An 18,043-nucleotide genomic window follows, 5' to 3' on the forward strand; every position below is an offset into this window, starting at 1 on the left:
TATCTGTCATCCATCCATCCATCCATCCATCATCTGTCTGTCTGTCTGTCATCCATCCATCCATCATCTGTCTATCTGTCATCCATCCATCCATCCATCATCTGTCTGTCTGTCTGTCATCCATCCATCCATCATCTGTCTATCTGTCATCCATCCATCCATCATCTGTCTGTCATCCATCCATCATCTGTCTGTCATCCATCCATCCATCCATCCATCATCTGTCTGTCATCCATCCATCCATCATCTGTCTGTCAGGCCATCCATCCTATCTGTCTGTCTGTCTGTCATCCATCCATCCATCATCTGTCTATCTGTCATCCATCCATCCATCATCTGTCTGTCATCCATCCATCATCTGTCTGTCATCCATCCATCCATCCATCCATCATCTGTCTGTCATCCATCCATCCATCCATCATCTGTCTGTCATCCATCCATCCATCCATCCATCATCTGTCTGTCATCCATCCATCCATCCATCATCTGTCTGTCATCCATCCATCCATCCATCCATCCATCATCTGTCTGTCTGTCTGTCATCCATCCATCCATCATCTGTCTATCTGTCATCCATCCATCCATCATCTGTCTGTCATCCATCCATCATCTGTCTGTCATCCATCCATCCATCCATCCATCATCTGTCTGTCATCCATCCATCCATCCATCATCTGTCTGTCATCCATCCATCCATCCATCCATCATCTGTCTGTCATCCATCCATCCATCCATCATCTGTCTGTCATCCATCCATCCATCCATCCATCCATCCATCCATCCATCCATCCATCCATCCATCCATCCATCCATCCATCCATCCATCCATCCATCCATCCATCCATCCATCCATCCATCATCTGTCTGTCCTTTATTATGTAGGTCAGTATTACTTCTTGTATCAAAACAATTAGTTGAAAGCATTAACATGATAGTGCATGTTTTTATCTTTATCTTTTTTACTTTCCCAGTGTTATCAGTCAATGGCATTCCTAATAAAGTGTGTGTAAGCGGGGAGAGGAGCAGCGACAACATGTTCCTGCTGTGGAAAATAACCTGTTTTCTCTCTTCACACGATTTGATTTGTTATTCTAACAATGAGCTGTAAACAATCTAATCTGTGAGGACCCATATTTGCCACTATATGTTTCCCAGGATTAAAACCGGATTAGGGGATTACACAATTAATACGACCCGAGACAGCAAGGCCATTCTGACGTAAGCCATTTTATTACAAATAATATCACAGGATAATTTCAGTGCAAACACTACCGTTGAATATTATTATAATTTAAAATAACTGGTTTCTACATGAATATATTGTAAAATATAATTTATTCCTGTGATCAAAGCTGAATTGTCAGCATCATTTCTCCAGTCTTCAGTGTCACATGATCCTTCAGAAATCAGAATAATATTATGATTTGAGACTCCAGAAACATTTATTGTCAATATTGAGAACATGTTAAGACTCACTTGTGTTAATTTCGAAAATAGAAACCCTGAAACGATCAAAACTGACATCCAGAGAAACTATTTACTATGTCAATATCCTAATTGCTGAAAGGACCGATCAATTGTTGGACCTGCCATCCGTCAGCCTCACGTTTGCTCAGATTACTCAACTAACGGCAAACTTTGGCCCAAACAATGGTGATTAAGCAACAGATTAAACCTCCTCATGAATAATGAAGAGCTGCGTTTTCAACACGCTTCCTGTTCACTTCCTCTAATAGCCACATTAAAAGCTCTTTACAAGTCAGTGGCGAGAGGAAGAGAGAAACGAGCACTTAACGAGTTGGAGAGAGAGAGAGAGAGAGAGAGAGAGAGAGAGAGAGAGAGAGAGAGAGAGAGAGAGAGAGAGAGAGAGAGAGAGAGAGAGAGAGAGAGAGAGAGAGATGCCAGTTGATCAATGAGTCAGTGAGGTCCTTAAAGGAAGCCTGTCCTGCACTGATGTAAAGAGCTAATGATGAAGGCAATAAAAGCCCTGGCGCTCCACCGACAGCCTAATTAAGGAAGTGGAGGTTAGAGGTTTTGCTTAACTGATTCTCCCATGCCATCTCCATGACCTCTCTCTCTCTCTCTCGCTGCCCGTTCGGGACATGTGATGATGATGACCAGTTGACATTCTTTACTTATTTGCTCTAAGTTCAAAGATATCATGCAAGTGTTGGAATTCCATAATGGAGTATATGGGAAACAACATAATAAGACAGAGGGCTGTTGCAGGACAGTTTAACCAATTAAAAATTACAATTGGGTTTACAGGGGGGGGTGGTTTGAGTCATTATTTAAAATAAATGCAAAGTAAGATAATGGTAATTATTTCTACCTTAAACTGACTTTCATTGGTGTAACTCAAAATATTCAAGTTGATTCTGTTAAATCACACACACACACACACACACACACACACACACACACACACACACACACACACACACACACACACACACACACACACACACATTTTTTTACTTTAATAAAAATCTGTTAATTCTGTGTTGTCACATTACGAATATTTTTAAGTTTGGTGAAATGTTTTTGTACTTTGAACTATTTGTCTGGCTCAGGAATTGTGAAAATGTGTTGCAAGAGTATATAACCATTATAATATAGATACTTTAAAGCTAATTGAATAATCTATAACATTATGATCTATAGCATTATCATTGAATGTCTATAATGTAATTCTTATAATCTATGTTGTTGATTTCAGGCATATACATAAATGGGTTACACTTTACTGTAAGTACAGTGTAATTATTCATTTAAGTGAGTAATAATAATTAACTATGCCACTGTAAAAAAAATATGATTTGTTATCACAACATTTTTTCTTTTGTCAAATCAACTTTCAATTTATGTGGTTCAGTTAACATAATATTTTGAGTTTCTGTTGATTAAACCAATCTCCCTTTTTTAATTAACTCACATTTATTAATTTCAAAGAATTTTAAGGCAACCAGGTTACTTACTTTTTTAAGTTAAACCAACGATATTATTATTTTTTGTATGTAATTGTGCATAATGTATAGTTATTACTACAGTAACATGTAACGTGTAACAATGACACCGTAAAATAAAGTGTTACCCATAAATGTTTTGTCTTTTAAACATAGAACATATTTGACAGGGTATATCTACAGCATCTAAATAACAGATTTTATTCCAGTCAAAGATATTACAATAAAAAAATATATACAATAAAATATAACATGAATATTTAACATGAATGAATCCGACTGCACCATTAGGGAGAAATATATAAACGTACAGTAACCACACTGTCAATCTAATTACTTGTTAAAATAAGGTATAAGTTATATACAGAATCTCAAGAGTTTCTCTGTGGGTGTCGTGAAGACTTGTGTTGAATTTAAGTTTTTGTGGGATAGATCAGATTCACCAGATAGTGTAAATGACAGTCATTGGAGTCTCTTACTCTGCTTTCCTGAGCAAACAGACACTAACCCAGAAAAGGAAGATGACTGGCAGCTGCCCTGTCTCATCAACTTTCATTATCATCAATATCTGTTATGGAAGTATTTTTGTCTTTGATTTGTCATATACTGTAGAAAAGTTGTCTCAGAAATATATACCAAAGGCCTATGATACTAAACACACTTTTAAATTCCATAATTCCTGAGTGTGCAAAAATTATTAACGTCTTTGTTTTCTGTTTTCAAACAAATATTCTTCATGGTAAAAGAACAGATGTTTTTGAAGAAAGTTTAAAGATCTCATTGTCAATGTAATGGCGTACAATTTCAGATTATCCATATCAAAAAGATTCAGTCGACACGCTTTCCTCGCAAAACTTCCAGACATGATAAGCCATCATCCGCGTTCTGATCCCGGGAAGAGCCCCACCTCTTCGAGATTCTTTGGGATGTGAAGTTCAATGAGCGCATTTCTCGCGCTCGTCTCCAGAGCTGCACGAGCGCAATGCACAGCAGATGCCTGTGTGTTTGACTCAGAGTGATTCAACAGACCACATGAGCACAACAGCACCAGTTCACTGTCAGCCGTAGACCTGCATTTACAAAGGTTTTACCTGGAATATCTTACAAGAACGCAGGAAGCGCGCGACGCATCACCTCGATGAGCAGCCGCGCGCGCTGTCAGCAAGAGACGAGCGCGAGACACGTCGCGATCTCCAGGTAAGCGTCAGCTGTTGGAAGTTTGCAAAATGTAAAATATTATCGCGTTTGCCTTTCATTTCTTATTCCTTTGTTATATAAAACGTCAGTTCTGGATAAGGCCTATGATAAGCTGATATTATTTTAAGTGTAGGCTATATTATCCCGTCTGGACATTTGTCATGCTTTGGAAGCATTTGTAAATATCAGTCAATTATGATAAATTAATCTCTATAATAATTAAAAATGCATTAAAAACACAGGCAGGTTTGTCGAACTTTTTGCCCAACCAACATGTTTGCCTGAAAGTTCAAGGATGTGTCGCTTGTTTTGTAATTACACAGTCAAATGTTTTCATTGATATATTTCGACATTGTTATTTCCGTCCTATTTTTTGCCATTTCTGCTCGTAGTCAGTGTTTTAGAGAAATATAGTAATTCAATATAAAGTGGCAAAAAAAAGTAACCAAATCTGTGCAACGATCACTGCAGGTTAAAACTTTCGAATCACTTTGATTTTTAACCTGAACATTTAAGGCGGCAATTGATTTTATATTTTTATTTTACTAGTAGTAGACATCTATCTATTACAACATGCAATTATCGATATAGCCTACTATTATGTTACTACAATCATATCGTGCGTATATTTGTCGGATTAACGAAAAAATATTTTTTTTAAACAAAACTTCCTTTTTTCTTCTCGAAAAGACTGTGATGATGACAGAATATAATCGTTATTATCTGAATTAGGTCCATATATTTTTTACCTACATTCTCTCGTATTCAATGAATGGGAGGAGCTTAAGACAGAACAAAACTTTTATAAAGTGGTTCATTTTTACTTCGCGCGTCGCTGATTTCAAACAGAAATATTTCGTAATATTTTTTTTTTCCTTTTCCCAAAGAAGGTCAGAAGTGTTACAAATGATTATTATAATTTCACGAGCAGGAATGAAACTATCAATCAAGCTCTCGTGAGGCATGAAGGACACTAAAAACGCTGCGATTTATGACTGTTCAGCGCTCAAATATGTGTGTGACCGTTTCAGGGACTGACTGATGCTGAAGAGGCGCTGAGACAACACCAGATTCCCTTGAGCGCTGCATAAGGTAAATGTGCACACACACACACACACACACACACAAAATCTCTCACAAAATCATTTAATTTTAAAGTTAAAACTTTGAGTAATGCTTAAAAGAATCAAAACACACATGCACATCTCACACATCTCTATCAATTGGCTGCATAAGAATAAATCTGGCTGATATCATTAAGCAAAAAAAAAAAAAAAAAGCATTTTTTTTCCCATGCTTGCTTATAACATTAAAATGTATACTTGATAATCAATTCATTATTTCATAACTTACATAAAGATTATTGTGTGGCACCACACTGTATCGACCCTATTTACCTGCATGGAGTCTGATTACCTTACAGTAATAATATATATATATGCCTCCATTATAGGCTACTGGAAGTCAGCATATTGATATATCCAAGTAACAATTTCATGCATTTCCTCGTCTGCAATCAAGACCAGATAATCAACATTTATATGAATGCTTTCAATGATGAGATTGTATTTAAATGATATTGCTTGATAAGTCTCCACAGATGAGGGGCATCTAGTCTTGCATTTGTCTGATAGACCTCCAGTGTTAAATAAGGATTATAATGTAGGCCGCTGTACGCAGGCCTGTGGGATTTGCTCTTCGTGACAATTATAGGTCAGCGAGTTGCATTACAGCCGTTAAAAGAGAAAGTAAAGTCAAGACATTTCATTTGTTTAAAAAACACAAGTTTGCCTGAGGTATATTTGGATTGGATGATGGATTTGGTGTGTAATGTCCTGTTCATGTAGCTATTAGGTTCCCTCTTTTTTTTTCTGTATTGACCCCCACAGGTCACATAAGTAATTTTTTAAACGCATGATTAATTTCACAGTAGGGTTAACATACATATAGATGAAGTTCAATGCATCAAGCAGACATATGATTTACTAAGGCCTGCATGTTTTACTGTTCAGCATGAATAGCTAACCTTGTTAGTTGTGATGATTATCATCGGCGGCGGATAAACCTTTGCAGTTTTTAACTCTTCTGTTTTTTTAATTATAGAACAGCCTTTTTTTCCCACTTATGGACATATAAGAGACAAACATGCAACACACTGATCAGTAGCTGATGTAAATTAATATGTACATTAATTTGTTGGTTTACCTTAAAAAAAAGTAATTTACCTGGTTGCCTTAAAATTTTAAGTTCGTTGAAATTTAAAATTTTGAGTTAATACAATGACGGAGATTGGTTTAATCAACAGAAACTCAAAATATGATGCTATCTAAACCACATCTAAGTTGATTTGACAAAATCTATATTTTTTTTAAATAACAAATCATGAAAATATATTTTAAGCTGCAAAATACCAACCACATTTTCACAGGTATAAATTGAAACATTATATTTGAGTTAATGTTTAGTGAAAATGAAAAGCTTAATGAGAGTTACACTTATTCTTCCAATTATTTTGAAGTAGGCCTATATCTATCATATGTCTATGTTTTCATATTCCTGTAATGGGACGAGAGGTCGTGTGAGGTGCTCTTTGGCTATTGGGAGACAAAAGCCAGCGGGATGGGCTCTAAATGAGGTTTAGGGGGCTACAGATGGGACCCTCTCTTTCCTGTCAATTTGACTGGGCTTTTCAGAACACTTGACCTTTTGTACTAATTCTATTATCGTGGCAAAATGAAAACGTCACAATTAAGCCAACTATTCTTAGCAAAATTGCGCGCAATGTTATCAACATCCTAAAAATGATATATGTAATTCCGACATTTAAAAAAAAAAAAAAATACCTGCAGATCTGAGGCTTTGAAGCGAAGAAATTTGAGCGAAAAGGACATTTTTCATATATTAAAAAATATGACGGCATTTTTTTTTAACATAATAGTAGCCTAATTTTTCATATTTGGATCAATAGTGCACCTGGCTATTATATAAATGTTATTGATGAGACATTTGTCGGACAACATGTCATCGGCATCAAGCGATTAGTTTTATTCTCAGCTGTGGTCGATTCAGCGCGTACAGCCCATGTGTTACCCTCATAATGATGAAAAAATGACATGCCGACATTTGTCGCCTTTCGCTTGATTTATAAATGCGCGGAAATTACCTCAATATAGCATGACAGTTTGGACAGTTTAAGTGTGTGACAATGCAGATGTTGATAGCGAAATAATTAACAAAAGCTACTGACTGCTCTTAAACATGAATGATCACAAGACTGGGCCACTTTCACGGCTTTATACAGTTTATACAAAAGCAACGTGGATGCAGAAAGCGCGGAAATCATATAATCATCATATTCGAAAAACCGACCGTCATATTAATTAAAGCCGACAAAATTGTATTTTTTTTTTTTGCATCATCCTATCAGTATATTAACTTAGACCTACACTTATTCGTTAGCTTTAACATCTATGGAAAAATACAGGCGATTAATAAAATAATTGTCCTATTTAAATACTAAAAATATTTTGGTTAGGCGAAATGTTAGGCGTGTAACACAATATATTTATGAAACAGTTTCTGGTGTTGTCCATGCGATTATACCGATTAGCCTACACATGGGTGGTTCACGGGTGTTTTTTCTCCCCACTAATTCCGGTTTGAAGTAGACGCGCGCGCATCACCCGGGGCCCCTGCGGCTCCTGCCTGAGCTTCTCTTTAGTGTGTTTGAGTGGCAGTTAGTGAAACGTCATTGGCTCTTCAGAGGGGCAGAGCCACGCCAATCACTCACATCCAACTCCGGCAATAAGAGCCGGTGTGTGAGGCGCGCGCTTATTCGCTCTTGCACTACTGTTACTGGACACGATAAAGGAGCCTGTTGTGATATTGCGCATTTATCGTGCTTGCTTTTATAAAGTTCGCGGTCTCGTTGACCGTTTGCATTTCCGAAAACGAATTTCTAATTTCGTATGTGGAATAGCCTAGGCTTCGAGATGATTTGTATTCTGTAGCGTTTGGACATCTCCGACAGCGCGCGGAGGTAAGAGAAATACAAACTTTTCTTCGTCTCCGAGTCCGTCTGAAAATTATCTGTTTTTGTTTATATTTCTGACTGTATGACTTTTGTTCTCTGCGTAAAAAAGAGCACATTTTGTGGAGACATTTTGTAGCCTATATTTTTGAATGGAAAATTGTTATTATTATTATTATTAGGCTATAATACTTGGCTATTATATGATAGGCTACATTACCAAAACATTAAATAGCGACGCTCTATATTCTGTATGAAACACTCGGAATAGAACGTCCATGCCGTCAGAACATTCTACGGGGAAATCTGCCTTAACTCTCTGTAAATTCTGCGGTGTTGTTTTATTTTCGTATAGTATTACAGTAATATAATATATTTAAAACATACATTTTTAAAGTATTTACATTGTAGGCGTATTACATCCACGCTTTTTCTTTTTAAAATTTTACCTCAGAAATAGCAAAAAAATGTTCATGATTCAAGGAATAAAATTAATAATTGCACTGATTTAGATAGCGCACTGATCCAGTTCTTTATATATATATATATATATATATATATATATATATATATATATATATATATATATATATATATGTGTGTGTGTGTGTGTGTGTGTGTGTGTGTGTGTGGTGTGTGTGTGTGTGTGTGTGGTGTGTGTGTGTGTGAGTGTGTGTGTGTGGTAATTGTATAATATTGTAGTAAATTCCTATTGCTTTTATTTACTTTGCGATTGATCAGCATCTTCTAAATTTTCTCTCGTTCTTTAAATGAGTTTTTATTTTAAGCGCATCATATTCTGATCTACAAACATTGTCTGACATTTGAAAAAAGCCTTACAGTAATTCTGCAAGTTGTTTAATTTTTTGTCTAGTAAAATAAAATTCAGGTTTCTCTTTAAATAACTGTGCCACATTTGGTTGTATTATCAAATAAATATTCTTTATCGATATACTTTGTATAGCTTTGAATTAATGCATCTGAATCTTTTTTTTTCTCTATAATTATTTTTTCATTGCTAAATTAACCTTATACATTTTTTTTTACAGACGGACATCTCCAGTCAGTGGTCTCCAAAGATTGCAAAAGAGTCTTCTGCCTGGACAGAACAACATTGTGATGGCCACCCCACCAAGTTCATTTCAGCAGGAGCCCCTCACGCCTCCAAGATCCTCCCTCAAGCCCAACCAAGTGGGGTCGGTCATCCTCTACGGGGTGCCTATTGTCTCGCTGGTCATTGACCATCAAGAGCGGTTATGCCTGGCTCAGATATCCAACACCCTGCTAAAGAACTACAGCTACAACGAGATCCACAACCGCCGAGTGGCTCTGGGCATCACCTGCGTGCAGTGCACCCCGGTCCAGCTCGAGATCCTCCGGCGGGCCGGTGCCATGCCTATTTCCTCGCGCCGCTGTGGCATGATCACCAAACGCGAGGCAGAGCGACTTTGCAAGTCTTTCCTGGGTGAGAATTCTCCACCCAAGCTGCCAGACAACTTTGCGTTCGACGTGATGCATGAATGCGCTTGGGGCTGCCGGGGAAGTTTCATCCCAGCGCGCTACAACAGCTCCCGGGCCAAATGCATCAAGTGCTCCTACTGTAATATGTACTTCTCCCCGAACAAATTCATCTTCCACTCACACCGCACGCCCGAGGCCAAGTACACGCAGCCAGACGCCGCCAACTTCAACTCCTGGCGTCGCCACCTCAAACTGACAGACAAAACGCCGCAGGACGACCTGATGTTCGCCTGGGAGGATGTAAAAGCCATGTTCAACGGGGGGAGTCGCAAGAGGGCTCTTCCCTCCTCCCACTGCTCGTCCATGGGTTCGGTCAAGGCCGTGAACTCGGTTCTACCCCACATGATCTCTCCGGAGTTATCCCAGAAGAGAGGCCGGTATGAGGACGATGATGATTTAGACAGCAACAGCCTCTCGCCTCGAAAAGCCCCTCGCAGTTACCCGGTCATTCCAGTCCCGAGCAAAGGTTTCGGGATGTTGCAGAAGTTCCCAACTACGTCGCTATTCCCAAGTCCATACACCTTCCCTGCATTCGGTCTGTGCCCGCAGAAGAAGGACGACAGCGAGGCGACCAACGGGCAGAAGAACAGCGGCCTCTCAGGGCTTCTTTGGCCCGGACGCAAGGACACTTTCTACCCGCCCTTCTGCATGTTCTGGCCCCCGAGGGCAACCGGGGGCATCCCGGTACCCACTTACCTGCAACCCCAACCCAACGCCCTTTCCTCCCTCACAGAAAGCCCGTCTCTCAGACAAGCCTTTTTGGATCTGTCTGAACAGGCCGATGCCAGTTCGGGCTTGGACACGAACCCCCGGTCCGGGCTGTTCGAGAGCGACTCCCTGCCCGTGACCTCGGACCTGCGACCGGCCCCGGAGGGCTGGCTAAAGCTGCTGGACGCGCCCTCGCTTCAAGCCCGAAAGGCCAGCTACCACTCCGCCTTCCGCCCCGTGGTCAAAGACGCCGAAAGCATCGCCAAGCTCCACGGCAGCCTGGAGGACTTCGGGGCGGATCGGCACCTTTCCCCCGGGACCAGCTGCAGCTACCAAAGCGACAGCGGGGAAAGCGACGAGGAGCAAGAAGTGGACGTGGAGACCAAACAGGACGAGGAACAGGAGGATTTCGGCAGCCGGTCAGCGCAGACGCCCCCCCTGCACATGCGCGGACTTCCCGACAACAGCTCGGGCGATCCGGCCAAAGAGCAAGCCTCCTTCCCGAGCGCTCCCGCCGAGACGTCAGAGGACAAACCCGAGCTCCCTGTCAGTCCGCCCACCATCCTCAAAGTCCCCAGCCCCGTTCACGGCCCACTGGAGGAGAGCGCCGCGTACAGAAATGTAAATATTCCCTCCAGGCACTTTGACTAATTATTTAAATGCGGGCCATTGGCTGACAGGGTCCGTATGCATAACAAGATTGATAGCCTGTGTTCCCTGCAGAAATAAAATATTCAGAGCTCTTTGATCCCTCCTAATAAGCCCAGTCGTGTTTTGTTTAATGGCGACATTATGTTTGCTCCCCTTTGTCACTTCTGCCTATTAGCCCTTTTAATCTTTAACCCTTTGACGCTACATTAACAGACAGAACGGGATGAGCGACTGAAACTGAAACGGGAATTCTTTAGCAATTAGCCTCAGCGCGCGCGCACACACACACACACACACACACACACACACACACACACACACACACACACACACACACACACGCGCGTTGATTTATCTGAAGAAACTCAGTAGCACCACACAGCCAAACAAACATCAGGATCATATATAAAACATAACAGCGTTGTCATTCTCAAGGCTAATCAATTGTGTGCTTTTGGCTGACTGATATATTTGGTTGCTCTATGTTCAACCTTTGGCCTGGTGTTATGAATCAGTTCTAATCAGACATCGGTGGTGTTTTATGGTTGCAGGCGCACAAGAGCAGAGACGACGGGCTGCCGGCCTATGCAACCAAAAACAAAACAACAATCTCAGGTGAGAAATGAATGGAAAGTGAATGGAAGTGTAATATGATTTTCCATTATTTTTTTAGTTTATAACCATGACAACACACACACACACACACACGCACACACGTTGTGTTTTCATGTTTTATACAGCATTTCCATAAAATTTAGGGCAGCAACTTTTTTTAGAGTGTAGGGTTAGGGTAAAATGATATAATATACAGTTTGTACAGTATAAAAAAATATTAAGTACAGTCAACTTGTATGTTTAAGTCATTTCAACTTAAATGACATCTTGAATCTTGTATAACTTCAAAAAAAGTTTCTGCCTTAAATTTTATGGAAATGCCCTATAAAACATGAAAACACAACGTGTGTGTGTGTGTGTGTGTGTGTGTGTGTGTGTGTGTGTGTGTGTGCGTGTGTGTGTGTGTGTATTTTCTGCATTTTCACATAGGCCTACTCAAAAAACATCACTTAGTCTGATTTATAAGCTGTTTTCCCCAAAATGTCCCCAAAAGGACTTCAGATATTTCTGTTTGTCCCCATAATGTAGGGTTTACCAGGACCACACACACACACACACACACACACACACACACACACACACACACACATAAAGACATAATTTCTCTTGTGAAATTAAATGCACATGAAAAACACAATTTGTACACAGTAATTATAATTAACAAAAGAATAATTAAATGTTCCACCTTTACGCCTTAAACTTTGATTCATTTGTGTCCATGCATTCACCTCACAACATCTTCTTCTTGAATTTTTTCCTTCAGACGACAACAAAGAGCAAAGCAGTTTTTTCGCCGCAGAGACAGAAACCTCGTCCGCACCCGAATTCTGGCGAGAGAACCCAAGTAAGAGCAACACTTTATCTGAACACTTTATCTGAACGCTTTATCTGAACGCTTTATCTGAACGCTTTATCTGCGCGCTACACTTACAGCGAGAGGGCTGGCCAAATAATGCGCGCGACACGGCTGGCCCGTCCCTGCGAGGATATCGGGATTAATCTAAATATAAAAAAAGATACGGGACGCCGGAATATACTCTTAAAATGGAGCAGCTCTCTCCACAATGTCATGGGGAAAATGTGTTCAGGAGGGAGCCATAACAGTTCAGGAAGACAATCAGCTCAGCGGCAGCAAGGTGACAATCACCATTTCAACAATATCAAACGGAAATAATTGCCTTTTGCTTGGCAAAATCTTCCATTAGAAAGATCATAGCTTATTGCCTTTTATCTGTCAGAAAGACATTAAAAGTGTTTTATGACATCTATGCCAACATTTATATTATCTAGCCGATAATGATCTCCTCATATACCGTATAATGTATTTGAAAAAAATTACATGAAACAAATTAAACGAAACCACCTTTGCCTGATTGCTAAACGTCTCCGAGGGGCTGCTGGGAAACGTGATTAGAACTTCTGATTTCGCGCGGAGTCTAAACGCCAGTGTCTTAAAGATAGTTCTGTTTCTTGGGAGGGAAGGGGAAGGGAAAAAAATAATCTAATTTTCCATTTATATAATGCAAACTGCCTTGGCTTTGACTATTCACGGTTAATTGACTGTCAAACGAGGTTGTTATCCTCAGGCACTGTCTGCAAATTTGCTTGTCAAATGAGACAGAGAGAGGAGAGCGAGAACAAGACCGCTTTCCAAATGAGGAACGCCTTGTTCGGCTTAAGGAGGCAAGACGGGAAACGAGAAGAGAGAGAGAGGGGAATGAGGGGAAGATTATACCGACGTGTTGGATCACTTCATTTGAGCCATTTGCGATATAGACACAAAAACACAGTCGGCGGACATGCCTTGCGAACGCAGCGACTCCTAAGGTTTCCAATCAAAACTGTTGAGAATAATTTCCTGACTCAATAGCGCAGTAACATTAATGAAATCAGCTCTTTTCTCCTATTCCAGGATATTGGCACATTGCAAGGGCGTTTCTAATGACTTCATTTAGCTGCACTAATCAGATATTTTCTCGAATGGCATATTTTTACTCTTTATTATTATTTTCATATTATTATGTCTTTACAGTAAATATGCCGTCACAGATGTTTCATAGCATATTCATGATATATGAATACCATTTCCTCACCCCAGGAAAACTGCATTATAATAAGTCAAATATGATTGTTTGAAATGTGCTGTTATCAGACTGACATCTGCTGGCTGCTGGTGGGACTGCATGATGTGTGTCTGTCCTTTATAAAGACTGACATGAAAGAATGCTTGCAATATAGGTCATTAATCTGCACAGATTTATTAAATTCCTCTCTTTTTTTAATGCTCAGCAGACCAAAGTCAAGACACAAACTCTCCCGTATCGCTCAAGAAGGACGTCGAGAACATGGAAAAAGGTGAGATTGCAAAATAAGACGTTAGAATATATAAACATTTTTTTAAAGTGAATACTTATATTGAGGAAAGGTGCATTAAATTGATCAAAAGTGACAGTAAAGACTTCTATAATGCTACAAAAAATTATATTTTAAACGTGTAGTTGATAAGGTGGGCTTCTTGATTCACTGTGTGATCCGTCTTTCAGAGGAGCTCCAGAAAGTTCTCCTTGAACAGATCGATTTACGGAGGAGACTGGAGCAGGAGTTTCATGCTCTGAAAGGCAGCTCTCCGTTCCCGGTTTTCCGTAAGTGTCCTCACTTCTTCATCATCATCATCATCATCATCATCACGATTTAGCTTGTGAAAATCAGAAAAACCTGCTTTCTCTGATCGTTTTAACTCCATAATGATTCACTTTTAAAATAAGCCCAAAACCCACCTTCACTTTTTTTAAAGCATTTTTAAGTCATTACTTGAAATAGGTTTAAATATGAAAATAGGTGACTGTAATATATATGCCTTTGATTTGAACTGTCCATATTTGGCTATTCTACAGATAACTTTCAGGACCAAATGAAGAGAGAACTGGCGTACAGGGAAGAGATGGTGCAGCAGTTACAGATGGTAAGGAGTTTTCTGCTAACATAATCCACTAGGTCGTCACTTCCCGTCTGATTAATTGACTCGTGAATCATAAGAATATCCCACAAGCAACCCTTGCTGTAAGTAATCTGCTAAATCTGTGTTAAAGAAGATCTGGTGTCTCATAATCTGTGATCTTTCACTTCAACACCATCATATATGAGAGATCACAACATGACACATTCAAAGCTGAACTTCAGGAATGCTTAAAAACTATGATATTTACTAGATCTCGCTTCCTTTAGCTGTCGTTTCACATACACTCTTAAAAATAAAGGTTTCAAAGGGGGTTTCACTTTAAAGAACGATTTTTGGGTTCCCCGAGGAACCGTTCAGTGATCAGTTCCTGTGTTTCTTAGTGTGGAGAACATTTTAATAATCTAAAAAAAAAATTCCATTAAAAAAATAACCTTTGGCAGAATAGAAAGGTTAACGGTTCTTCATGAAACCATCAATGCCGATAAATAATGTTTTTAAGCAATAAGGCACAAGATGTACAATCTGAATCATGAATAGTCATGCAATGCTGTTTACAAGGCAAGACGGCACGGCTTCAAGTGACTTTATGAAATATACCATTGTTCAAAAGTTTGGAGTCAGTTAGATTTTTTTTTAAGAAGAAGAACATTCAGATCTGTGTGTGTGTGTGCCGCTGCTGATCCCGAGAGAGCCGCTACGAACCCGCTTCAAAAACAGTCCTTTCAACCACACATTTCTGTCTTACAATAATTCAGATTATCACAGAAGTACTGGTATAAAAGTTTATAGTTCAGATATAAACTACGGAAGCGATCAAGATAAAGTAAATCAACATATGAACGTAACAACGCTTCAAATCACGATTGTGTCAGTGACATGTTTACACCAGTAGGTGGCGACAAGTGACTTTTAAAAATTTATTTATCATTGAATCATTCATTCAAGAGATTCGTTCAAAAACGCTGATTCATCCAGTTATGAAACAAGGGAAATATTTATGAGTGAGCCATTGAAGCAATTTTTTAAATAATTAATTCTAATTATCTGCAGCGATTCACATTTCGTCAGAACATCTAGTAAATGACGTGCTATTTAGTTTAGTCGTGTGTGTTCAGAATCGTGGGAGAATCGTGATCTCGCTTTTAAACAACAACAACAACAACAACAACAACAACAAAAACAAAAATTGTGACTTTCAATTTATCCAAAATCTTGCAGCTCTACTTTTATTCTATGGAAACGGCTACAAATGTGAGTTGATGGAAACCTGGCCGTTCTCTCATTCGTTGTTTGTCGTGATTTCATCAGATATTTATTCCTGTCCCTCTCTGTAATTTAAATTCGAATTTGAATTAATTATAATTTAAACTGTAATTGATTGTGTGTGTGGGTGGCCCAATCCAAACATTTGTGTAGCAAGTCTTTAAGTCAAGTGACCTTTTGATGTGATTCGAGTGTTAACAAGTTCTCACTCACAAAATTATGCTCTCAAATATGCTATCCCTCCATAGCACCAGATTTAAAGAAGAACATTTCTAAGCGTAGAATCTGTTATTTATAATACATACGGGTGCGCTGCTCGAATGGCGGAAGCCATGAGCCTCCATCTTGAAAATACATTAGCCAAAGAGGGACATACCAGGAAATCCAAGCTTTGCCTTTCGCGTTTTTACACTCAGTGGCACCGTGACGAATGCGAGCGGGTGATTACTCGCGACTGCCGGCAGATTTGAAATAATACGGCCACCGTAGGAGTTAAAACGCCCTCGGGATGGGAGGGGCTAGAAAGTAATATTCAGTTGGTAGTCATATACAATTTCACCGCTAGATGGGAGTAAATCCTACACAGTGTAGCTTTAATTCAGCTTTTTATCTTCAAGTGACACATTAAATTGATCAAAAGTGACAGTAAAGACATTTGCAATATATTTTATTAGAACTTTTCATTCATCTAATAATTCTGTAAAAAAATATCACAGTATTATCATACAGTAGGACGTGTCACAACAATTTAAGCAGCAAAAACAGCTTTTTTAAATTGCAGTAATATTTCAAAATATTACTGTTTTTACTGTATTTTTGATCAAATAAATGCAGAGACTTTCAAAAACATTAAAAAATCTTACCGACCTCAAACTTTTGAACAGAATGTGTATTTAACTACATTATAAACATTTTCATTAAAACTTTATATAAAGCAAATTTCTTTTTTCATGTGATCTATACAGTATATATATGAAGACTTCAGATGCAAAAGCCTCGAAGTACCAACTGAAACTTTCTTTTAAAATGAGCATTTTCATCAAGCTCGCATATTTAAGTTCAGTAATTTCACTTTAATGACAATTAATAGGTCATTTTCATTGGCATTAAAGTGAAATAACAGAACATAAACATACAATCTTGATCAAATGGATCATTCTAGAAGAAAATGTCAGACTGCACTCTGTCTTCAAGTCTTCATAAACAGTATTTATTCCCTGACCTGACCGCTGAGAGAGATGTTGTGCAAGTATTAACTGATGCCATTATGTTTATTTGTAGATTCCCTATGCAAACATCATTAGAAAAGAAAAGGTCGGGGCGCATCATAACAAAAGCTAAATGGTGAGTATCAAAGTTATTAAATCATATAGTGATGGAATGGGAAATATAATGTGTGGCCTTTCTGTAAAATCAATCAGAAAGAGTCAATTTCATATGACAAATAGCACTGACTTTTTGCTTGTAATTTTTACATTGAAGCTTTCTTGATTATTTTGAGAAATCTTAATAATAATGACTAAATCAACTTTTTTATTTATTATTTTTTAGGTAAATTAATCTGAAACAAAATCAAGCTGCTCTCAACATCTTTTTACACTCTGAGGATAAATCAAATCATCCCGATCTCAAGCACAACGAGAGGAACCTCTTCAGCGGATGTTGAACGCTGTCACGACGACGGTCTCTCCGGTGAAACCAGACGCCGTCACAGTCTTGCATCTACCAATGATCTAGAGTTCCTTTGACATATTCCCTGTACAGTAACCCCACTTTGATTATTTATGAACTTAAGTTTATTTATTCCCCATGCACTGTACAGTCCTCTTAGCTCTAGGCTGTAAATGTACATATATACGGAGGTTGATGTGAAGGGAACGGTTGCTCTGTCCTGTGGCTGAAGTCTGAGAGCGATCTGAACGTCTGCAAACCTTTCTCGTTTTGCCTGTTTAAATACAACATTGACATAAACACGAGTTTAAAAAATGTTATTGTTAACTGGTCATGCAAATGTATTTAAATATGTTCTTGTAGTTTCTCTACTATTTATGTGGATAATTAAAGTCTATAAGATGAAAAAGACTGACTGAGCATTGATTTTTTTTTTTTTTTTTACATTAAGCAGTTGTGAAA

At 38.8% G+C, this 18,043-nt stretch overlaps 1 protein-coding gene across 2 annotated transcripts; it reads left to right on the forward strand.

The window, feature by feature from the left end:
• The first annotated feature begins 3,824 nt into the window (after positions 1-3,824).
• skor2 (SKI family transcriptional corepressor 2) lies at positions 3,825-17,985 on the forward strand. Of its 2 annotated transcripts, XM_079598856.1 has the most exons (10): positions 3,825-4,163; positions 5,195-5,255; positions 9,243-11,043; positions 11,625-11,688; positions 12,452-12,532; positions 13,978-14,043; positions 14,232-14,330; positions 14,583-14,650; positions 17,192-17,254; positions 17,462-17,985. In XM_079598856.1, the coding sequence occupies exons 3-9, from the start codon at positions 9,313-9,315 to the stop codon at positions 17,249-17,251; spliced, it is 2,169 nt and encodes a 722-aa protein (XP_079454982.1). In that variant the 5' UTR covers positions 3,825-4,163; positions 5,195-5,255; positions 9,243-9,312; the 3' UTR covers positions 17,252-17,254; positions 17,462-17,985. The 2 variants fall into 2 exon arrangements, with proteins under 2 accessions (XP_079454982.1, XP_079454983.1); XM_079598857.1 differs by lacking the exons at positions 3,825-4,163; positions 5,195-5,255 and adding an exon at positions 7,964-8,202.
• The last annotated feature ends 58 nt before the right edge of the window (positions 17,986-18,043 follow it).

This window comes from Phoxinus phoxinus (genome assembly GCF_949152265.1).
Source record: "Phoxinus phoxinus genome assembly, chromosome: 23".
In the NCBI taxonomy this organism is placed as follows: Eukaryota; Metazoa; Chordata; class Actinopteri; order Cypriniformes; family Leuciscidae; genus Phoxinus; species Phoxinus phoxinus.